The sequence below is a fragment of the Hemicordylus capensis genome, chromosome 5 (genome assembly GCF_027244095.1).
Source record: "Hemicordylus capensis ecotype Gifberg chromosome 5, rHemCap1.1.pri, whole genome shotgun sequence".
Classification (NCBI taxonomy): domain Eukaryota; kingdom Metazoa; phylum Chordata; class Lepidosauria; order Squamata; family Cordylidae; genus Hemicordylus; species Hemicordylus capensis.
The window spans coordinates 170,488,820-170,509,517 of NC_069661.1; the positions used below are offsets into that span (position 1 = coordinate 170,488,820).

The 20,698-nt window shown below is 47.0% G+C and overlaps 1 protein-coding gene across 4 annotated transcripts in view; it reads left to right on the plus strand.

The window, feature by feature from the left end:
• LOC128327012 (ankyrin repeat domain-containing protein 26-like) overlaps positions 1-20,698 on the plus strand; it is a 241,575-nt gene that overhangs the window by 2,374 nt on the left and 218,503 nt on the right. For all 4 annotated transcript variants that reach the window (XM_053255066.1, XM_053255067.1, XM_053255069.1 and 1 more), the window contains exons 2-3: positions 1,563-1,677; positions 2,611-2,784. In XM_053255066.1, the coding sequence (XP_053111041.1) occupies positions 1,563-1,677; positions 2,611-2,784 (289 nt within the window). The remainder of the gene's footprint in view (positions 1-1,562; positions 1,678-2,610; positions 2,785-20,698) is intronic.

Consider the following 20,698-nt stretch of genomic DNA (forward strand, 5'->3'; position numbering starts at 1 on the left):
TTTCAGGGCACTCGCCCATACTCTGGAAGCACTCTGTAGAAGTGGAAACACATCCCAGGCAAGAGTGTGTTTTCACTTTTGCAGAGCGTTTCTGGAGGGTGAGAGAGCTCCCTGAAATATTGGTGTTTTTGCACAAATGTGCTCATAATTCAGAAAGTAACAGAGCAGTGTTTGGGCTCTCACTGTATTCCTGCAGCTGCTTGAAGCATGGATGCTTCAGTAGTCAGGTTGTCAGCCACTGTCACCAGCAAATCACTATTGATTCTATATTTCTCTTCAATGTGTTTGCTAGATGCCTTTGAAATCTTGCAAAACTGATGTGCAGTAATGATCTCAATACCTTTATTTTTAGTTCTATTGCTAGTGACATCTTTCTGGCAAAATAACATTTACTTCCCCAAATGAGGAAAATCACAGAAAATGCCTCCCAGTTAACTCAAATCATTGATGAACTCACGTTGGCAGTCCTGTGCACATTTACGTGGAAGTAATGGCGCAGCGGGGAAATGCTTGACTAACAAGCAGAAGGTTGCCGGTTTGAATCCCCGCTGGTACCTATATTGGGCAGTAGTGATATAGGAAAATGCTGAAAGGCATCTCACACTGTGCTGGAGGAGGCAATGGTAAACCCCTCCTGTGTTCTACCAAAGATAACCACAGTGCTCTGTGGTCACCAGGAGTTGACACCAACTTGACAGCACACTTTACCGTTTACTTTAAGTCCATTAAACTCAGAGGGACTTATTTCTGAGTAAACATGTGTAGGATTGGGTTACATGCCCCTTTTTTGTGGTGTTTTCTGTTGTAGGATATGAGCTGATTTTGAAACATATTTGTCTTTTGGGATTCTTTCTGTGTTTTGAGTAACAAAGAAAGGCAACTGTGATTGAAAAATAACTGGAGGTAATGAGTGACTTCCCAAAGAGATCAGTCTGGAGAACCAGTAAAGTGTAGAGGACAAAGGATTGACTTGAACCTGGGAGATGTGTGGGTTCAAATCTTTTCCATGAAACTTTCTGGGTTACCATAGTCTGGGAGATTAGTTACTGGCCCAACCAGTGTTCCCACCAACAGGGATTCCCAGATGTTGAGACCCAGCATGGCATAGTGGCTAGAGTGCTGAACTAGGACCGGGAAGACCCGAGTTCAAATCCCCATTCAGCCATGAAACTAGCTGGGTCACTCTGGGCCAGTCACTTCTCTCTCAGCCTAACCTACTTCACAGAGGAAACTCTGTGAAAGAGAAACTATGTAGTACACCGCTCTGGGCTCCTTGGAGGAAGAGCAGGATATAAATGTAAAAATAATAATAATAAAAAATAATAATATAACTCCCAGAATCCCCAAGCAAAAGCTGTTGCAGCTGGGGATTCTGGGAGTTGTAGTCAACATCTGGGAATCCCTGTTAGAGGGAACACTGGGCCCAACTTACTTCATAGTGTTGTTTCAAGAACAGAATGGGAAAAACCTATATTTAAGCTTAACATTATAGCCAAATCTTTAGGAAGCGTTGGTGTTACTTTGGACTGTTTGTTGACTGAACGTAATGGTATGCTTTCCAGAACACCTTTACATCTTGCCTGTGCCAGTGGATATACAGATATTGTTATGTTCTTGGTAGACAACAGGTGCAAACTAAATCTTTGTGATGATGACGGCAAGTCTCCGCTAATGAAGGTATGTATGAAGTCTAATACTATCAGGGGCTTAGCAAGGTTGTAGTGGGCCCAGGGACAAGATTTTAACACACACACCCCGAAGCTCAGCTCATGAAGTGAAGAAATCTTAAATGAGGCTGAATAGTGGTAACAAAAAGCATAGTTATCTATCTATCTATCTATCTATCTATCTATCTATCTATCTATCTAATGTGCCACAATAGAACATAATCCTAATTTTTAAAAAAGTTTTGTAAATTGTGGACGATGTAAGTCATTTAATGGTACTAGAGAAAGACGTGCTGTTGTAGCTCCAGGTCTTAACACTCACATCAATTTTGGAGGATGAATACAACTGAAGGAAGCCTGGGCGGGTGTGCGGCTGGGGGAGTCAGTCATGTGACTTGCCTCTGGGGCCCCCCTAAGGCAGAGGGCCCCCAGACAACTGTCCCCCCTTGCCCTATTATAGTTATGCCCCTGAATACTATAGTTCTTCTAAAACACAGCATATTCTAGATAAAAATGCCAGTTTACTATAGCTTCCATATTAATGATAGGCTTCAGTATATTTTATTTATTTATGCATTTATTACATTTTTATATTGTCCCATCTGTCAGCTCTGGGTGGTTCACAGCAGACGTACTCAGTTAAAACCAACAAAACAATCAAGAAATCATTTAAAACTTTACATTCTTTACAGTCGTTACGTTATTTACAATTCTTTACATTGTTTTACACTTTTAAACAATGTAAATATTTTTACATTGTAAACAATCTAATTTAATTTAAAACAATTTAATGAACTTAAGAATAATAAATTACAATTAATAATTATGACAAATTCAAGAAGAATGTATTTCAGATTGCACTAAATGGTAGCAGCATTAAATGATTGTGTATGTTAAAGTAACTTGTGGACCTCAGCCTTCCCCCCCTTTTTTAATATTACAGGCTGTGCAGTGTCAGCAGGAATTATGTGCAACTTACCTACTAGAACATGGAGCAGACACTAATCTTGTGGATGCAAATGGTAACACTGCTCTCCACCTTGCTGCATTTAATGCTAGCATATCTATCGCACAACGACTGATTAAACACAATACCCGCGTTGATGTACAGAATAAGGTAAACCAGAATTAGTTTAAGTCCTAAACATAGATCAATATGTTTCCCCCCTTCTATTTGCTTTAAGACTTACCTAAACGTCATGTTACCGAGTCTAGTTGGATATTGAAGCAGCTGGAGATTGACTGAAGGCTCAAGCTAGTGTATAGCAGTGACTGCTGTCTACAGCTAAACTGCTGATGTATGTGACCTTGATCCCTTCTATGTAGAAGGGATGCAGCACATCCCTTCTGTAGTTATAGAATTAGCACAAAGCTCTTGAGATTTGCAGTTGCCCTATTCTGCCTGCCCCATATGTGTGCAGGCCCTTGACTAATGTCAAATTGACAGTTGTAACAATATATATAAAACTAAATTCTGAGTGCAGCACAAGTCTCCTCAGGGAAGGCAGAAAATAATACTAATAATAACCCCCAGTGAGGCACTATGTTGATGTGGTTGTCGGGCTTGTGTGTTCTGAGGAAAGTGAGAGCTATGCCAGAGGTCCAACCATACTGGACAGGTCTCACCAGAGGAGCCAGACAAAGAGTGCTTCTCCCATTAATAATATGGTGAGACGTAACTTTAATAAATCTATACCGGTTAGGTCGTTGCCCAGGTCAACAAAGACCGCATCAGGTGCTGGAGTCCCTGGACATCTGGTGGCAAGTGGGCTACAGGACACAGGATCTTCAGTTGAGCAACCAGGGCTGGAGACTGCAGGGTTACTAGAAGAAACGTTGCTTAACTGGAAAAAAAATATACGAATAATGCCAACAAGGAAATAATGATTTGCTATTACAAGTCTAGTCCAACTAGAAGAGGTTATTTAAAAAGAATGTACCAAATTTTGAAAGAGAAGCATCCAGAAATAATAGTACAAAAGCTAGCAGACCAGAAGATTCATAATAAGAAATAAAGTATCCACAGAAGGTGAGCTGGAAGAACTGCAAAGAGCAACACAGCCTCAAGATATGGAAGAAGAATTACCACCAACTGAAGAAGTTGCTCAAGCGCAGGTGGGGGAGGTGTTGGAAATAAGAGGATGCCACTGTTGCTGAACTGGTTCAAAATCAAAACCAGCAACCTCCTCTTTGCCTTCACCTCAAAAACCTGAATGCTGTTTAACAGAAAAGTAACAAGAACTAAAGCAAAAAATAACTGAGCACATGAACCAAACAACCACCAGGGTTCAACTTCCAGCTCTAAAAACAGTTGCCAAAAAACAACTTGCTCAGGCATTAAAAGATGTCAATGCTGCACTTGCAGAAATAACAACCAAGAATTTGTAAGAAACAAACCAACTAATGTACAGTGCAGCAACAATAAGAACACAAGAGCTCGGATATAAGATCAGTGGACCTGTCAAAAAAGAAAGTAGTAGGGTTGCGCGTTTTGTATTTTTTCTGTTTCGATTTGTACCAAATCCGAATCAACCCCATTTTGTATTTTGTCCGAAATTAAGCCTTCCAAATCAACCCAGTTTTGTTTTGTATCCAAATTAATCTGAATCTGAATCCGAATTAATTCAGATTAAAAAATGGGTCATGTGGGCAAAAGAGTGGGTGGGGGTTATAATGCCCAATGAATGGAAGCTACCACAAAAATTTCAAAGGAATTGGGCAAACTGCTGAATTCTGGTTAATTTTTGAAGTCTCTCAGATTTTCTCCATAGGGTATGATGGAGGAAAAGTAAATGTATAGTTTCACGTGGGGGGGAGGGGTGGCCCAGAGTGGAGTGTGGTTGGTGGTATTGCCCAGTTGGTACAAGGAAGCTACCACAATTTTTTCAGAGGAATTTGGCAGAGGGCTGATTTTTAAAGAATTAATGAAGTTATGTGTCTTTCCGATTTTCCTCATAGGGTATAATGGAGGTTTCTACAGGTCCATAACTCCACTTGAGGGGCACTGGGATGGCCCAGAGCAAGTGGTGGTGTAATGCACATAGAGTGCAAACCACCCACATAGGTTGCGAACCCATGAAGAACAGGGTTTTGTTGTTCTAGAGGTGTTCTAAGAGTAGATTCTCTAGTAGCTTATGAGAGTGGATTCATGGTTTTTCATTAAAAATCTCATTTGCTACCAGAGAATCTAAACTCAACACCTCAGAAACAACAAAGCCCAGTACCTCAATGGGTTAGCAATCCGGAGAGGGGGGGTTGGCACCCTCTGTGCACTACACCACCATTCGCTTCGGGCCATCCCAGTGCCCCCCAGGTGGAGTTGTGAGGCTGCTGAAACCTCCATTATTCCCTATGGGAAAAAATCTTAAAGACGTGTAAACCTCAAAAATTCCTAAGAAATCAGTCCTTTGCCTTATTTGGAATCTGGGTGCACCACCCTTGGGGCACTGCCACCCAACCCACTGATCTGGATAGTGGTCCTGGACATTCATAACTGTGGGTTCTGCGCAAGTTGAAAGAGTGAAGAGAATGATGAACAACAATGACACTTTATTTTTTGGCACAGTTATTTGAGAATTTTGCAGCGGATAGAAGCCTGTCCCTGTGGCACTAGCACAGCAGCACAACCCATTTGTGGATTCAAGAAATCTTTCAATAAAAACACTCCCTCCCCATGGAACAGTGACCACAGGTCATTTGAGATAGCAAGATAGACCAATGAGCAAGCGTGGTGTAGTGGTTAGAGTGCTGGACTAGGACCGGGGAGACCCGAGTTCAAATCCCCATTCAGCCATGATACTAGCTGGGTGACTCTGGGCCAGTCACTTCCCTCAGCCTAACCTACTTCACAGGGTTGTTGTTAGGCGAAACCTCAGTATGTAGTACACCGCTCTGGGCTCCTTGGAGGAAGAGCAGGATATAAAATGTAAAAAAATAAATATAAATAACATAAAACTGCCTTGGTACTATGGAACAGCTTCAAATGTTCATTTAACTGAAGTGGAGTGAGCCATAGCCCAAACAAATCAGCCTACTGTTCAGAATTGTTGAGATTTATCATCACTGCATTTAAGAAAGTGCAAAACCATGGATCATGGTTACAAGAAAGAGAGAAGCAACTAAGATTCCTGGGGATGTCAATAAATTGACAGGGATATCCCCCACCCCCCTCCTTTTGTCTCCTGTAGTCCCATGTGGATGACTTGTCCCTGCAATGGCAAAAGTTGTGAACCACTGGCTTAGACATCATGTCCCACCAAATTACATTGTGGCCTAAATTACATTAGACTGCTCAACTTGGGCAACAAAACTTAGTCACCACTATAACTCATAAAAATCAGAAGAAAAACAAAATAGCTCTTCAAAAGACCCCTGAACAAGTCAAGAGATTCTTTCTAAACCTTTGGAAAGAAAAACCTGTGTAATTTCAGAACTTTCCTAACCAGCTTCTCGAAAAGCTTCTCCACACAATTTATACCATGGCTTTTAGCAAGAGCTTTGGAATTGCGTTGAGCTCCCAAAGATATTTGGGTATTTCTGTCTCAAAATGCTGTCTTCCAAATCCCTTTGCAAGGTCAATTTGCATTTCAATCACACTGAATACAACACATACTTAACTAAACCATTCAAGCTCAAAAGCTTTTTCCATGTCTTATCTTCTGCTAATCACTCAGTGCCTCACCTGGAGTGGAGAGAGTCAGAGAAGTCAATTTCAATTGCAATGTTTTCCCAAAGAACAAAGCATTCTGTCCGAAACACAGTCATTTCAATTAGGAAACAAAAATCTCTGTTTTTTAATTCTTGATTTTGTTTTGTTTACAAAACCTCCAAAATTGCCATTTTCGGGCACAAAACATTTTGTACCTGAATCAAAATGCACAAGCTTAGAAAGTAGTACATCACCTAAATGGAAGATTAGATTAGAAAATAAAATTGCCAGGCTTAGAACAGATGCTAGAAATCAAAAGATGTGAAAGACAAGAAGCTGAAGAATGAAAACACCAAACAGTATCTGATCCAAAAATACCATCTAGATTCAAGGAAAATTAGAGAAGTCCTGGAAATAATAAAGCAGCAGATAACAGCAGTGTCAAAGAAGATTAGCAGATACGAAGCCAGAATTACACAACACAGGCAGAATCTCCAAGTCCAGTTGAATCAGAGACGTTTCTACCAAAGCATAGAAGGAGAAACTGCAAGAAACCTAGAAACACCAAATAAAGAAGAAACAGTGCAATTCTGGGGGAAATTATGGGACAATCCAATAGATTATAATAAAAAAAGCAGGCTGGGTAAAAGAGGTCGAAAAATGTAACCAACAAATGCAAGATCTAATAATAACACCAGAATTAATAAGTGAAAGAGCAAAGAAAATTAAAAATTGGACTGCTCCAGGCAACGATGAACTGCATGGCTTTTGGCTTAAACACCTAACAAGCCTTCATAAACAACTATCAAAACAGTTCAATCACATTTTGCAAGGAGGTGATATTGAACAATGGCTAACAAGTGGGAAAACTCATCTCATAATGAAAGACCCAGCAAAAGGTGCAGTTACAAGTAATTATAGACCGATAACCTGCCTGCCAACCATGTTCAAATTATTAACTGGAATAATAGCAGATGAAGTAATGCAACACTAATTAACTAATATGCAGCTTCCAGTTGAACTGAAAAGGAAACTGCCCGAACACCAGAGGAACAAAAGACCAGCTGCTGATTGACAAAATGATTTTAGAAAATTGCAAGAGAAGAAAAACCAATCTAAGTGTTGCATGGATTGACTACAAGAAAGCCTTCGACTCATTGCCTCACACATGGATACTAAAATGTTTAGAAACAACTGGTCTCAGCAAAAACATTCAGATATTTATTTTAAAAAGCAATGAGCATGTGGAGTACACAGTTAACAATCAATGGTGAGACACTTGGACAGGTTAGCATTAGAAGAGGTATTTTCCAAGGGGACTCACTATCCCCTCTGTTGTTTGTAATAGCCATGACTCCACTTTCACAAATACTAAACAAAACAGGCCTCAGATACCAAACATCTAAAACATCAAGTAAAATCAACCATCTGCTGTTTATGGACGATCTGAAGTTGTATGGAAAGTCCCAGTCAGAAATCGAATCACTGCTAAACACTGTCTGTATATTCAGTAGCGACAGAGCAATGGAGTTTGAACTAGACAAGTGTGCTGCATTAATAATGAACAGAGAAAAAATAAGAAAAACAGAAGGAATAGAACTGCCCACTGGAAGCAAGATCAAGAATCTGGAAGACAAAGAACATTACAAATACTTGGGCGTTCTCCAGGCTGATAACATTGCACACACTGAAGTTAAAAGAAAAATTGGAAGTGAATACATCAGGAAAGTTAGAAAAATCCTCAAGTCCAAACTCAATGGCGGGAACACCATACAAGCCATAAACACCTGGGCTATACCTATGATCAGATACACTGCAGGGATAATAGACTGGACCCAGGCAGAGCTAGAGATGCTAGATCGTAAGACCAGGAAAATCATGACCATCAATCATGCTCTGCACCCCCGCAGTGATGTAGATAGGCTATTCCTGCCTCGCAGCTCAGGTGGAAGAGGAATGCTGCAAGTCCATCAAATAGTAGAGGAGGAGTAAAGAGGCCTTGAAGAATATATAAAGTGCTGTAAAGAAGATGCACTTAAAATGGTCAATAACGAGAAACTATTCAACACCAATGAAAGAAAGCAGGCCTACAAGAAAGAACAAGTCAAGAACTGAGCAGGAAAATGAAAAAATAAGCCCCTGCATGGTCAATATTTGCACAATATAAGTGGAAAATCAAACATCACCAAGACCTGGCAATGGCTTAAGAATGGCAACTTGAAGAAAGAAACAGAGGGTTTAATCTGGCTGCACAAGAACAGGCACTAAGAACAAATGAAATAAGAGCAAAAATAGAAAAATCCACAACAAACAGCAAGTGCCTCCTTAGTAAAGAAGCAGATGAAAGAGTGGACCAGCTAATCAGCTGTTGTAAAAAGATCGCACAGACTGACTATAAACAAAAGCATGACAAGGTAGCAGGGATGATACACTGGAACATCTGCAAAAAATACAAGCTACCTGTAGCCAAAAATTGGTGGGACCATAAAATAGAAAAAGTTGTAGAAAATGAAGATGCAAAACTATTATGGGACTTCCGACTACAAACAGACAAACATCTGCCACACAATACACCAGATATAACTGTAGTTGAGAAGAAAGAAAAACAAGTTAAAATAATCGACATAGCAATACCAGGGGATAGCAGAATAGAAGAAAAAGAAATAGAAAAAAATCACCAAATACAAAGATCTACAAATTGAAATTGAAAGGCTGTGGCAGAAGAAGACCAAAATAATCCCAATGGTAATTGGTGCCCTAGGTGCAATTCCAAAAGACCTTGAAGAGCACCTCAACACCATAGGGGCCACAGAAATCACCATCAACACTGATAAAAAAATTCAGCCATCCTAGGTCCTTGGGAAGGACTCAATGTCTGGATAAAACAAACCAGTCAATAACACCTTTCTGACTCTGTAAACAACAATAATAAATAATAATAATAAATAAGTCTTTGGGACTTCAAGGCCAAATAAGCACAGAAAAAATTACTTTCCAAACCCATTAACCAGCTGCTAGGTGTCCACAATGAATCCTGTTCACAGCCAAAAGGGCCAGTTGAAGAAGAAGATATGGCCTGGTCTATCCTTCCTAATTATACTAGCAGCTAACCTGAGCAAAGCATTTCCTTCTCTGCTCTTCCCAGTATGTTCTACCATATTTTGTAGTTTAGCTGGGCATAGCAAGACTAGCACAGACCTAGCACTGCCAAGCCTCCTTTCAAAGCCTTCAGTCTGCATCTCTCTTCCACTAGAGGTGAGTCCGAACCGGTCCGGCGGCCATTCTAAGGAATGGCCGAACTGCCGGACCAGTTCGGCCCTTGCTGGTTCGGGTCCGGGTGGGGGGTATAACTTTAAGGGCAGGAGGGCTTTCTTACCCCTCCCGCCTCTTCGCCCCCTCCAGCGCCCGTATTTAACTGAATAACGGGGCGCTGGAAACCAGCCGCCCCCGCCCCCCCGAGCAGATTTACATGCAAAGGTACCCATACCCCTGCCGTCGCCCGCCCGCCAGCCAGCCAGCCCTCCCTCCCAGCTGCCCGCCCGCCCGCCCGAGTCCTTACCCAGTGCTTCAGGAGAAAACGAGAGGAGCTACCGAACAGAGCTCCTCTCGTTAGGAAGGCCTCCAGCAGACTGAAGGCGCTTTGCGCGTGCGCGCACCACAAAGGACGCCAATCGCCGGAGGCCCGGTCTACCCGCTGGGAAAAGGCCGGGTAGACCGGGTCTCCGGCGATCGGAGGCCCGGTCTACCCGGCCTTTTCCCGGCGGGTAGACTGGGCCTCCGGCAATCGGTGTCCTTTGCGGCGCGCGCATGCACGCGCGCGCAAAGCGCCTTCAGTCTGCTGGAGGCCTTCCTAACGAGAGGAGCTCTGTTCGGTAGCTCCTCTTGTTTTCTCCTAAAGCATTGGGTAAGGACTCGGGCGGGCGGGCAGCTGGGAGGGAGGGAGGGCTGGCTGGCTGGCTGGCGGGCGGGCGACAGCGGCGGCAGGGGTATGGGTACCTTTGCATGTAAATCTGTTTGGGGGGGGAGCGGCGGGGGCGGCTGGTTTCCAGCGCCCCATTATTCAGTTAAATACGGGCGCTGGAGGGGGTGAAGAGGCGGGAGGGGTAAGAAAGCGCTCCCACCCTAAAAGAAAGGGCCCCCCTTCGGTGCCGGTCCGGACTGATCCGGACCGTGCACATCTCTATCTTCCACCCCTCCCCTTCATTCCTAATCTGGAGTGGTCTTCATGATATATGGGATGCTTGTCAACTTTAAACAGGTGTAAGTATGTTTCTGGCCTAACAATCAAATTACTGTTGATTAATACACATGCATATAGAATATATGTTTTATCTGTAATAAAATGTATTGATGTTAAACAAGCTATAAATATTTGCCCTGGAACCAATGGCTTTTCATAAGTGAGCCACTTATTCATTGCTACAGGATGATGAAGACTCTTTTGTTTATTGTTTTGTTCATTCATTCATTCATTCATTCAATGTCTATATTGCCCTTCCAAAATGGCTTATAATTGTTCTGATCTGGATCGTGATCCGTTGAGCCCATAAGTGAATGGGTTCTGCGCCTGCGCAGGCACCTCTCGGGCCGACTAGGTAGCTCCTCGCGACGCCCAACCGCCTTTCTGCACGTGCTCCTGCATTCCGTCTATATAGTGCGGTTGGGTGTCTTCCGTTAGTTTCTGTTTGACCGCCACAGCGTTCAGACCTCGTTTGGGCTCCTTGGTAGACAGAAATAACAAACTTTACTTATACGGCTTGAAAATTGGTATTGAATATTGGACAGGATAAACGGAACAGATCGGACTGACTTATCTGGCTTTACCTGGACTGCTAAACGGAATCGGAAACTTGTTTAACGGACTAGTTTAGACGACAGATCGGACTGATTTCTCTGGCTTTACTTGGATTGTTGTTGGATCTTGCAAACTGCTTCACGGACGGTGTTGACGAAAGATCAAACAGACCGACTGCTTTACGGAAAATGGAGAATAAAACTACGTTTAAACGTTGTGTGAGGTGTCGGGCAAAGTTGCCATCCACCGACCATCATGATGCCTGCTTGTTGTGTCTCGGTGAGGAGCACAACACGGCAGCTTGTAAAATTTGCTGTGCATTCTCGAAACAAACGAGAACAAATCGGGCGTTGCGTCTTAGAGCCGCGCTTTATGAAGACGCACTCCGCCCGCCGACCCCTCGCCCTATAGATCAGTCGACATCAGCATCGACATCGACATCGGCTACGGCATCGGGCGCAGGGAGTCACGGAGCTGTCGCAGTACAGTCTAAAACCGTGTCTGATAAAGCTTTCAAGAGACCTTTGGAAGTCTCTTCGAAGGAGCACAAGCGGAAGGAAAAAAGACATCGACGAGAGGAAAGCGTCGGGGACGAAGGTGAGAAGACTGGACATAGGCTGAAAACCCCATCACCTTCCTCAGTGCAGGGATCGGAGGGTGAGTGGAATACGGAGCATCGAACTTCAAGCCCGGTCTTGACACCGAGAGCCTCGACGTCGAGGACACCCTCGACATCGAGAAGAGAACGAAAAGGCGAATCATCGGTACCATCACCCTCGACGCCGAAGCCCTCGACATCGAGGAGTGAGCTCACCAGGGTCATTTCGACATCAAGCTCGACATCGACATCGAAGGCGAAGAGCAACCGTGACTCTTCGGCGAGAGAGACTGTACACCGTGTCTCCCTCTCCCCTGCACACACTCCTCAACAGTCTCCCTCAACTCCACGGAACCAGGGAAGCCACCGCTCTGATAGAAGTGCGACTTCGGCACTCAGGAGCCTGATGGCATCGGAACCGAACACCCCTGCAGAATCCACATTCCAAGGGTTTGTGAGTGCAGGATTAGATGAGGAGGAAGAGGAAGGGGAAGAGGAAGTGTAGTTGGAGCCGGCGCTCCCCCATCCAAGGACTCCATCGCTTTCCCCAAGAGTGGCAGCCGAGCCTTTGATCCAGTCACCCTTGGCTGTGGTGCCACCGTTGCCTGGGTATTTGGATGACAGCATACGCCATCCAGCAACTCAACCCTCGCATACGTGTGGGTTCAGACACACACTCCCGCACGATTACGCGGAATACTTAAGGTGGAAGGCGCAACAACCCGACCCACAACCTCGGGAAGAGAGTCATCCACCTGCAGCCACTGCCCACAAGGAGAAACCAAGTGGAAAGCGGAAGAGAAAGAGCACTCCGCCACCACCGAGCCCATCGTCCAGAGAATCTTCTCCTGGGTCAGTGCATCAGGACTATGGTACTGAGGGGACGGATTCTGATCAAGGCAGTGGACAGACAGAGCTTCCACCTGAAGTACCACCTCGCCTTTCGAGATCCCCAACTGAAGAGCTCAAAGCATACCATGTAATGATTAGAGAGATGGCAGAGGCTTTGGGTTTAAATCTGCAGCTGCCAGATACTGAGTCCACCGACCCAGTTTACAACATGATGTTCCAGTCAAAGGCTTCGCATCCAGTATCTTTACCCATGATACCGGCTATATCAAAGGCAACAAAATCAGCATGGGAGACGGTGCATTCAGTGAATCCAACTTCAAAGCGCATTGAAAATTTGTATCGGATATGTGATGGAGAGGACACTTACCTGCTGCAACACCCGGATCCTAACTCCATTGTGGTGGATTGTGCATCTTCATCTAAGGGCGGCCGTCGACACACAACTCCTGGAGATAAGGAGGGCAGAAAGATTGATGTGTTAGGCCGCAGGCTGTATGCTAGGGATGTGCATTTCGTTTCGGGCACAGATCGTTCTGTGCCCGAAACAACGAATTTCGGGTGATTTGGAGCCGATCCGAATCACCCCTGCGGACCTCCGAAAATTTCTGTGCCCGATCCGAATCACCCCGATTTCGTGGAAAAAAATTCGGGTGATTCGGACCTCCGTGGGCATGTCTGCAGCCTCCATTTTGTGGCTGCAGAATTGCCTTCTTCTTCCCCCTCCATTTTAATTCTGACAGCTCTTTTAATTTCCCGCCTTTTTTCTCCATTGACTTCAATGCAGAAAAATTTTCCCATTCACCTCCATTGAAAATAAAAGTTCCTACCTGCAGAGGAAAATGACCAAATAAGGTTTGGATAGTAAATCACACCCTCCCATTGGCCAGGTACAGGTGGAGGTAGGGTCAAGGGTGGGGGTGATTTTTGGAGGGCTTTGCAGGAGGGTATTTAAGGGGCCACCAGTAGCCATTTTCTTCCTTTCTGCTGCCTTGCGTGGGAGAAGAGACACAAGAGAGAGATCTGCTGCCTTGCTTAGTAAGTCTTGCCTCCATTTTGATTTTGGATTTTTGTGGGTGCTGTTTTTCTGCATTTACGCCAGTGCTCTGCCTTGTTGGTTGGTTTTCTGCTTTATTTAAGCAATTTTTAAAATAAAGAGAGAAGAGGGTGGAAATTTTTTTTAAAGAAACCTCTGCCTTGCAGAGGTTTCCCACTGCTCATTTTTAAATCCTTGTTGGGGCTAGAAGAGGGGGAGAATTTTTTTTTTTAAGGAAACCTCTTCCTTTCAGGGGCAAACCACTTTTCAATTTTTAATCCATTTTTGGATTAAAAGAGGGTGAGATTTTTTAAAAAAAAGAAACCTCTGCCTTGCAGAGGCAAACCCTCTGCTCATTTTTTAATCCTTGTTGGGGCTAGAAGAGGGGGAGATTTTTTTTAAGGAAAGGATTGGAAGGAAACCTCTTCCTTGCAGAGCAAACCTCCTCTTCCCATTTTTTAAAATCCTTTTTTGTGAAGAGAAGAGGAATAGATTTTAGATTTTTTTTTTAAACATCTGACTGCCTGCAAGCATTGCCAGCCTGCAGCCCTTAGTGGGAAAGGAGGGTTTTTTTTCTCCTTTTGAATCCCCCCACCCTATTTTTTGCCAAACCACTTTTTTGGGCAATTTTTTTCTGCGGAGAGTCACTGCTGCCTGTGCCTGCCTGCCTGCCTGCCTGCACTCCAGGCCCGCCTGTGTGACCAGCCACCAGACCAGACCCTCAGAGGTGGACGCCAGAGACCCGGCGTTGGAGAAGCCTACACCTGAGTGAGATTGGCCCAGCCATTTTATATTTTACACACGCACACAACACACAGACACACGCACGTCACACACGGCGTTCTAATCTGTAGTGTTCCATTCTTTAACTGTGCGTTTGGGGTTTATTATTTTTTCCCTGTTTTTAGGTTTTTGGGGTTTTCACTTTTCTCTATAAGTGTTGTATGATAGTTGTTGTAAGATTGGGTTTTAAATAAATAGTGTTTTAAATAAATAGGGTTTCAAAGTGTTGTGATAGTTGTAAGATTGGGTTTTAAATAAATAGTGTTTTAAATAAATAGGGTTTTAAAGTGTTGTGATAGATGTAAGATTGGGTTTTAAATAGTGTTTTAAATAAATAGGGTTCTAAATAACTAGGGTTTGTGTGTAACCTTCCCCGGTAGCTAGCTATTAGGAGGAGGTTCAACTGTAGAGTAGCAGTAGACTGTAAGAGTGGCCTGGCCTAGTAGTGCTGCAACTTTATATTTCTGTTGCTGCTTTTGTGTATTTTGCAGAAATATTTTTTAAGGGCCTAGTCTGCCCACAGTTACTTTTCCATCTTGTTTGCCTGTGTAATTGACACAGAGATAATTTTTTGAAACATTTTTGTAACTGTGTGCTACTTTCAGACCACAGAGAGAGTAACTTTCCCCTGTGGTGGAGTGCATTCGATACATTAGTAACAACACAAGTTACTTGCAACAAATAAATTCTCCAGTCTATTCCATTCAAAGTGACCAGCAGTCAGAGAAAGATAATATAACTAAACTTACTTTCACTTCTACTGACTAAGTGCACTGCACACTGTGTGCGCAAGGCTCCAGCCTTAAATAACTCCTCCTGCACCTGTGCACAGCACAGCAGCTGAGCTAGTATCTTAATTTTTAATTTTTATATTTTTTTGTTGCACAGCCTGCTTCTGTTGTATCGCGCATCAAGTAAGTAACTCCCACTGTCTCCCAGTCCCTCTGTGGCTGACTGACTGTGTCGTGTGATACACATTCATTGCATGGCGTAAGCAACTTCTGACTGGGATCTTGCAGCAGCAGCATTTGTGCCAACAACAACAAGCCCTAAGCAAGGAGGCAGTCACCGGCACCGCAGCACATCCACTGTTTTTCTGGCCCTCTAGTACCTGCTGCCCCCTGAGACAACTACCCCTTCTTCACATTTTGAAATTTTTAAAAAAGTTTTAAAAAGCAATGGTTGGGAGGACAGCAGGAAAAGGGAGGGCGCAAGTAAGTGGGAGGCTTGTCTTCCCTACAGCTGGTCGTGGCAGGGGGCGGCAAGAGGGGCCTACTCCCCAAGTCACCCCCGGCCCTGCTTCGGCGCGCAGGCTTGACTTCTTCTCGGGTCAGCCCTATGCCAGGGCCTGCGTCCAGGCAGGATTTGGGGGGGGGGGCTCCCAGATTGCCAGGGAAGAAGATCTTCCTGTGGCAGCTGAGGAGGTGGTGCTGGTGGAGGAGGTTGGCAGTCCAGCCAGATCCACCTTGCGGACCCCCCAAACGGTCACTATGGGGGTTGGTGGGGGGCTCAGTCTGGCATCTGAGGGGGCTCAGGAGGAGGGAAGATCTTCTCCTGCCCCTGGGCCTTCCCATGCCAGCGCTGAGGGCATTGGTGGTGGTATGCCCGAGAAGGAACCAGCAAAAGTTCCACCAACAAAGCGACCTCATGTCGCTGGGGAGTCTGGCAGTGTGGTCTGGGATCACTTTGAGCTTAGCCCTGGTGATCCCACCCATGCTGTGTGCACCCACTGCAAGGCACTGGTCAGCAGAGGCAAGGACCCTATGCACTTCACAACCTCGGGGCTGTGGTCGCACATGCGTCGGCACCCAGGTGTGGAGACCTCTGCTGGCACTGGCAGTAGGCCCGGTGCCTCACCTGGTAGCAGAAGCAGTAGTAGTGGCAGCAGTAGCAAGCGGCCAGCGGCTCCTGCCCACAGGCAGGAAAAGCTGACCGATCATCAGTGGGTGCAATCTCTTGGGAAGCGGTCTGATCATCCAAAGCCTCATCTCGTGACTCGGGCCATTGGTGAGATGATCGCTCTTGATGACCAGCCGTTCTCCATTGTCGACAATGTCGGCTTCCGGCATCTGCTCCAGCTGCTTTCTCCGGAGTACAAGATCCCCTCAAGGACCACTTTCAGCAGGAGGGTGGTCCCCTCCCTGTACCGTGCGTGCAGGGGGGCCGTGTTGGCCAAGCTGCGTGCAGCTGGGCCAAACACCAGTGTGCATTTCACTGCGGATATCTGGACTAGCCGCAGTGGGCTGCACACTGCCTTCATGTCCCTGACAGCCCATTGGTGGGGGCATGGGGGTGAGGGGACATCTGGCGCTGCTGGTGCTGTATCCAGCTCCTCCCATGCATGCACGCCTTCTTGGGCAGTGTTGCATGTGGAGGCGATGGACACAGACCACACTTCAGATGAGTTGGCTGCCGTCATGGAGCGGCAGGTGGGGGTGTGGCTGGCCGGGGAGCCAACCCTCCGCCGGGGCTTCATGGTGACGGACAACGCAGCCAACATCACTAAGGCTGCTAGGCGGGTTTACGGTGTGAACATCGCTTGCGCTGCGCACACCTTGAACCTCGTAGTGAAGGGTGCGCTTGGCCTCAAGGAGGCGCCGAAGAAGGCCAAGGAGCACCAGCGTGTTCGGGGCTCTTCCAGTAGTTTAGGTCAGGATCCTGCTGCTCCCGTGGCCGCCCTGGTGGAGCGTTGCCGCCAGGTAGCGGGCCACTTCCACCGGAGTGAAAAGGCAAGGCGCCAGCTCAAGGCCAGACAGATCGAGCTGGGCCTGCCCGAACACCAAATCCCCCAGGATGTTCCTACCCGGTGGAACTCCACCTTTCTCTTGCTCCGGCGCATGCATGAGCAAGAGGGAGCACTCAACAGCCTGGGGACGCGTGGTTGCTTGGATCTGTGCAGGTCTCTCTATGATGACTGGCCGGTGATCCGCGAGCTGGTCTTAGTACTAGAGCCGTTCTATTCTGCAACGAACGACTTGTGTACTCAGACCGCCACGCTGAGCCTGGCTTTGCCCACTGCTATTCTCCTGGAGAAGGCAATGAGCGATCTCCAGACCACTCTGACCACTGGGGTTGCGATTGCCCTGGCAGGTCGGTTGAGGACTGGGGTAGTTGAGCGGCTCAAGACACCATGGTCCGCATCTGCATGGCATGTCCTGGCATGCATTTGTGACCCAAGGATGAAGGGCAGCGCTGTGCCTCCTGGCGAGCTGCCCAGGTGGAGGGGCCTCCTGGTCGAACACGTGAAGCGTGAAGAGGAAAGGAGGCTAGGGATAGGTGCAGCAGACGACCAGGAGGAGGGGTCTTGGTCGCAGGCTGGCACTGCGCATCTCACCCCCAGCAGCAGCAGCAGCAGCACTGCCACCACCCCCACTTCTTCCCAGTCCAGCGGCGTGGTTTCTCCGGCAGTGGGACGAGCAGAGCAGCCAGTGCGACCTCAAACCACCACCCGGTGGCTCAGGGGCTATGCTAGTCTCATGCCGGGGAGACGGGAGGAGCCTGTCCCTCGCCCCAGCCGTGCTGAGCAGACTGTTCTGCAGTACCTGGAGGAGGCGACGGAAGACGAGGAGAGTGAGCCGTTCCCCTTTTGGGCAACGCGTCGCAAAGTCTGGCCGGACTTGGCGTCCGTTGCTGTCCGGTTTCTCTCTTGCCCGCCAACCAGCGTCTCGAGCGAGAGGTTGTTCTCCATGGCCGGGGACGTGGTGACTCCTCTGCGCTCACGCCTGGATGCTGATTTGGTGAAGCAGCTCGTCTTCTTGAAGGCCAACCTCCCCCTGCTGGGCTACCCCAAACTGGCCGTGGAGGGCGAGTGACTCGCGTCACCCCCCCCATGCAGCGCCTCCCACGCCACGGCAGTTCATCCCGGCCAGAAGATGTGTCACAGTCCATCCTTCTAAGCCCACCCTGCCACTAAAACATGCCCCGTGCTGCTGGCACATCCAGACACGCATGCATACACAGGCACCGCTGCACTGTCAGCCTGGGATGGTGGACTGCCAGGTGAGTGCTCCCAGCATGAGGGAGGGGTTACCACAGATGTGGCAGAGAGAGACTACAACTCCCATTTCCCACTGTCCCGATGGCTGGCCACCATCAAGACTAGGGACAATGGGAGCTGTAGTCGCTGTCTCTGCAGAAGAAATCTGTGGTGGGCCCCCCCCTGATGCTGGGAGCACCCACTTGCCCAGTGCTGAAGGCTGGGCCGTAGGGCAGCGCACCATCCATCCACAACCTCAGAGACAGGCTGCTGCGTGTGCGTGTGGGGGGGCACAGTCAGGATTGGAAGGGACATCCCTGGGGGAGAGTAGTGGCTCTGTGCAATGGGCCTGTGCCTCCTGGCGAGGGGGGCACACACACTGTCACTGAGTGGGCTTGCCGCTAATTGCTAGCCTGCTTGCCTGCTAAAACTGTCATCATTGCTTCCTCCCATGAACAATTGCATTGAAGCTGAAATCTAAAAAAGGTCTGTCTGCTGCGTTTCTCAATGTGATGTAATTATTTCTGATTTCGGCTTGCTTGTCAGGTGATGTTTACTTCTTTCTTAATCTTCATGCTCTCCTCTGTTCAAATCCAAATATGTGGTTTGCCTTGGTCTACTGAGCTATTAGGTTGTCGCCGCTGCCGCTGAGTGAGATGGTCTGCTCTGCTGCTGCCTGCTTTTTCTGGCCACAATGGGAGTAGTACTACTGCTGTGCCTGAAGCGGCACACACACACACATGCACCCCCCCTCCCCTCCCCCCCCAAAAAAGCTGTGTTGCCAATGATGAGCTTGATGCTGGTGCAGCCTTCACACAAATGTCTGTCTCACGCAGACAGAGAGAGCACACATTGCAACCTGAGGCGACACAGCCCTTTTCAGCCCTAACCCTCTTGCAGAGTGAGTGACTTGAGCAGCAAACCTGCACAGTGCACACACACAGGGGAATAAAGGCATCTTCTAGACTCCGAACTAGTGGTAATGTCGTATCATGTGATTGCACACAGTCTTTCTGCCCAGTATCTGCGGCATGCATTGGGATGCAATCCGAAAAAGCCTGCAAAAATTCTAGCTTGCTTTGTTGCAGAGACCTCTTCGTGGTGTGTGGTGTTGTTGTGTGATGTGGTGTGGAGTGGTGTGGCCATGTGGGGCCCGGTAAAGGACAGGACAGGTGCAATTCACTGTGCCTGTGCATGTGTGTGGGGAGATGCATCATTGCATTATGTTTCCAAATGAAGATCGGGTCATGTTTGCGAGTTGATTGACAGCATTTTATTTGAAGATTGTGCTTGCCCATACATAGATGCGGCGATCTCATGCCACAGAGTCAGACAGGAAAAGAAATGTCCAGAGACACGTGCGTGCTGCCATTCTCTTCTTATCTGCCATCATCATCCGTTACTCTTCAAAGCTGTGTGGGCGAGGAGGGGGCAACAACAACATGCAAAGCCTTGCTGCTCCACTTGCGGAGTGTTGTTGTCTTGCGTGCGTCCTCCACATGCTATGCGTGTTCCCTCCTGGCTGTGCCTGTCTGTTTACTGTAGTGGGCGAAAAAAGTTTGGATGAGGTGAGGTTCAGGGCAGGGCACTGTTGCTGGACTTGGAGTGGGATATGGGGCAGCAGAGTGGGGTGGGGTGGGGTGGTAGTGCCTAATGGGTGTAGGCTGCCACCCCAATTTCAGGGGGGTGGGAGGGACAGAGGGCTGATTTTTTGTGAATTTCTGAAGTTTTTGTGTCTTTGGGGCAGATGGGGGGGCAGAAAGTGTATCTGCCCCAAAAGAGTGGGGTGGGGTGGTAGTGCCTAATGGGTGTAGGCTGCCACCCCAATTTCAGGGGGGTGGGAGGGACAGAGGGCTGATTTTTTGTGAATTTCTGAAGTTTTTGTGTCTTTGGGGCAGATGGGGGGGCAGAAAGTGTATCTGCCCCAAAAGAGTGGGGTGGGGTGGTAGTGCCTAATGGGTGTAGGCTACCACCCAAATTTCAGGGGGATGGGGCAAAGGGCTGATTTTTTGTGAATTTCTGAAGTTTTTGTGTCTTTGGGGCAGATGGGGGGGGGCAGAAAGTGTATCTGCCCCAAAAGAGTGGGGTGGGGTGGTAGTGCCTAATGGGTGTAGGCTGCCACCCCAATTTCAGGGGGATGGGACAGAGGGCTGATTTTTTGTGAATTTCTGAGGGTTTTCTTGGGTGCAGCAGAGCAGAGTGCTAGATTGATTCATTCCCATACTCGACTTAGTAATTAAGGAGAGAGTGAGAGAAAAGTGAGAGTGTTAGGGTCATTTAGAGTTGAGAGTACTATATGTTGCATGAATGAATGAATCAATCACTCTGCTGCACCCAAGAAAATCC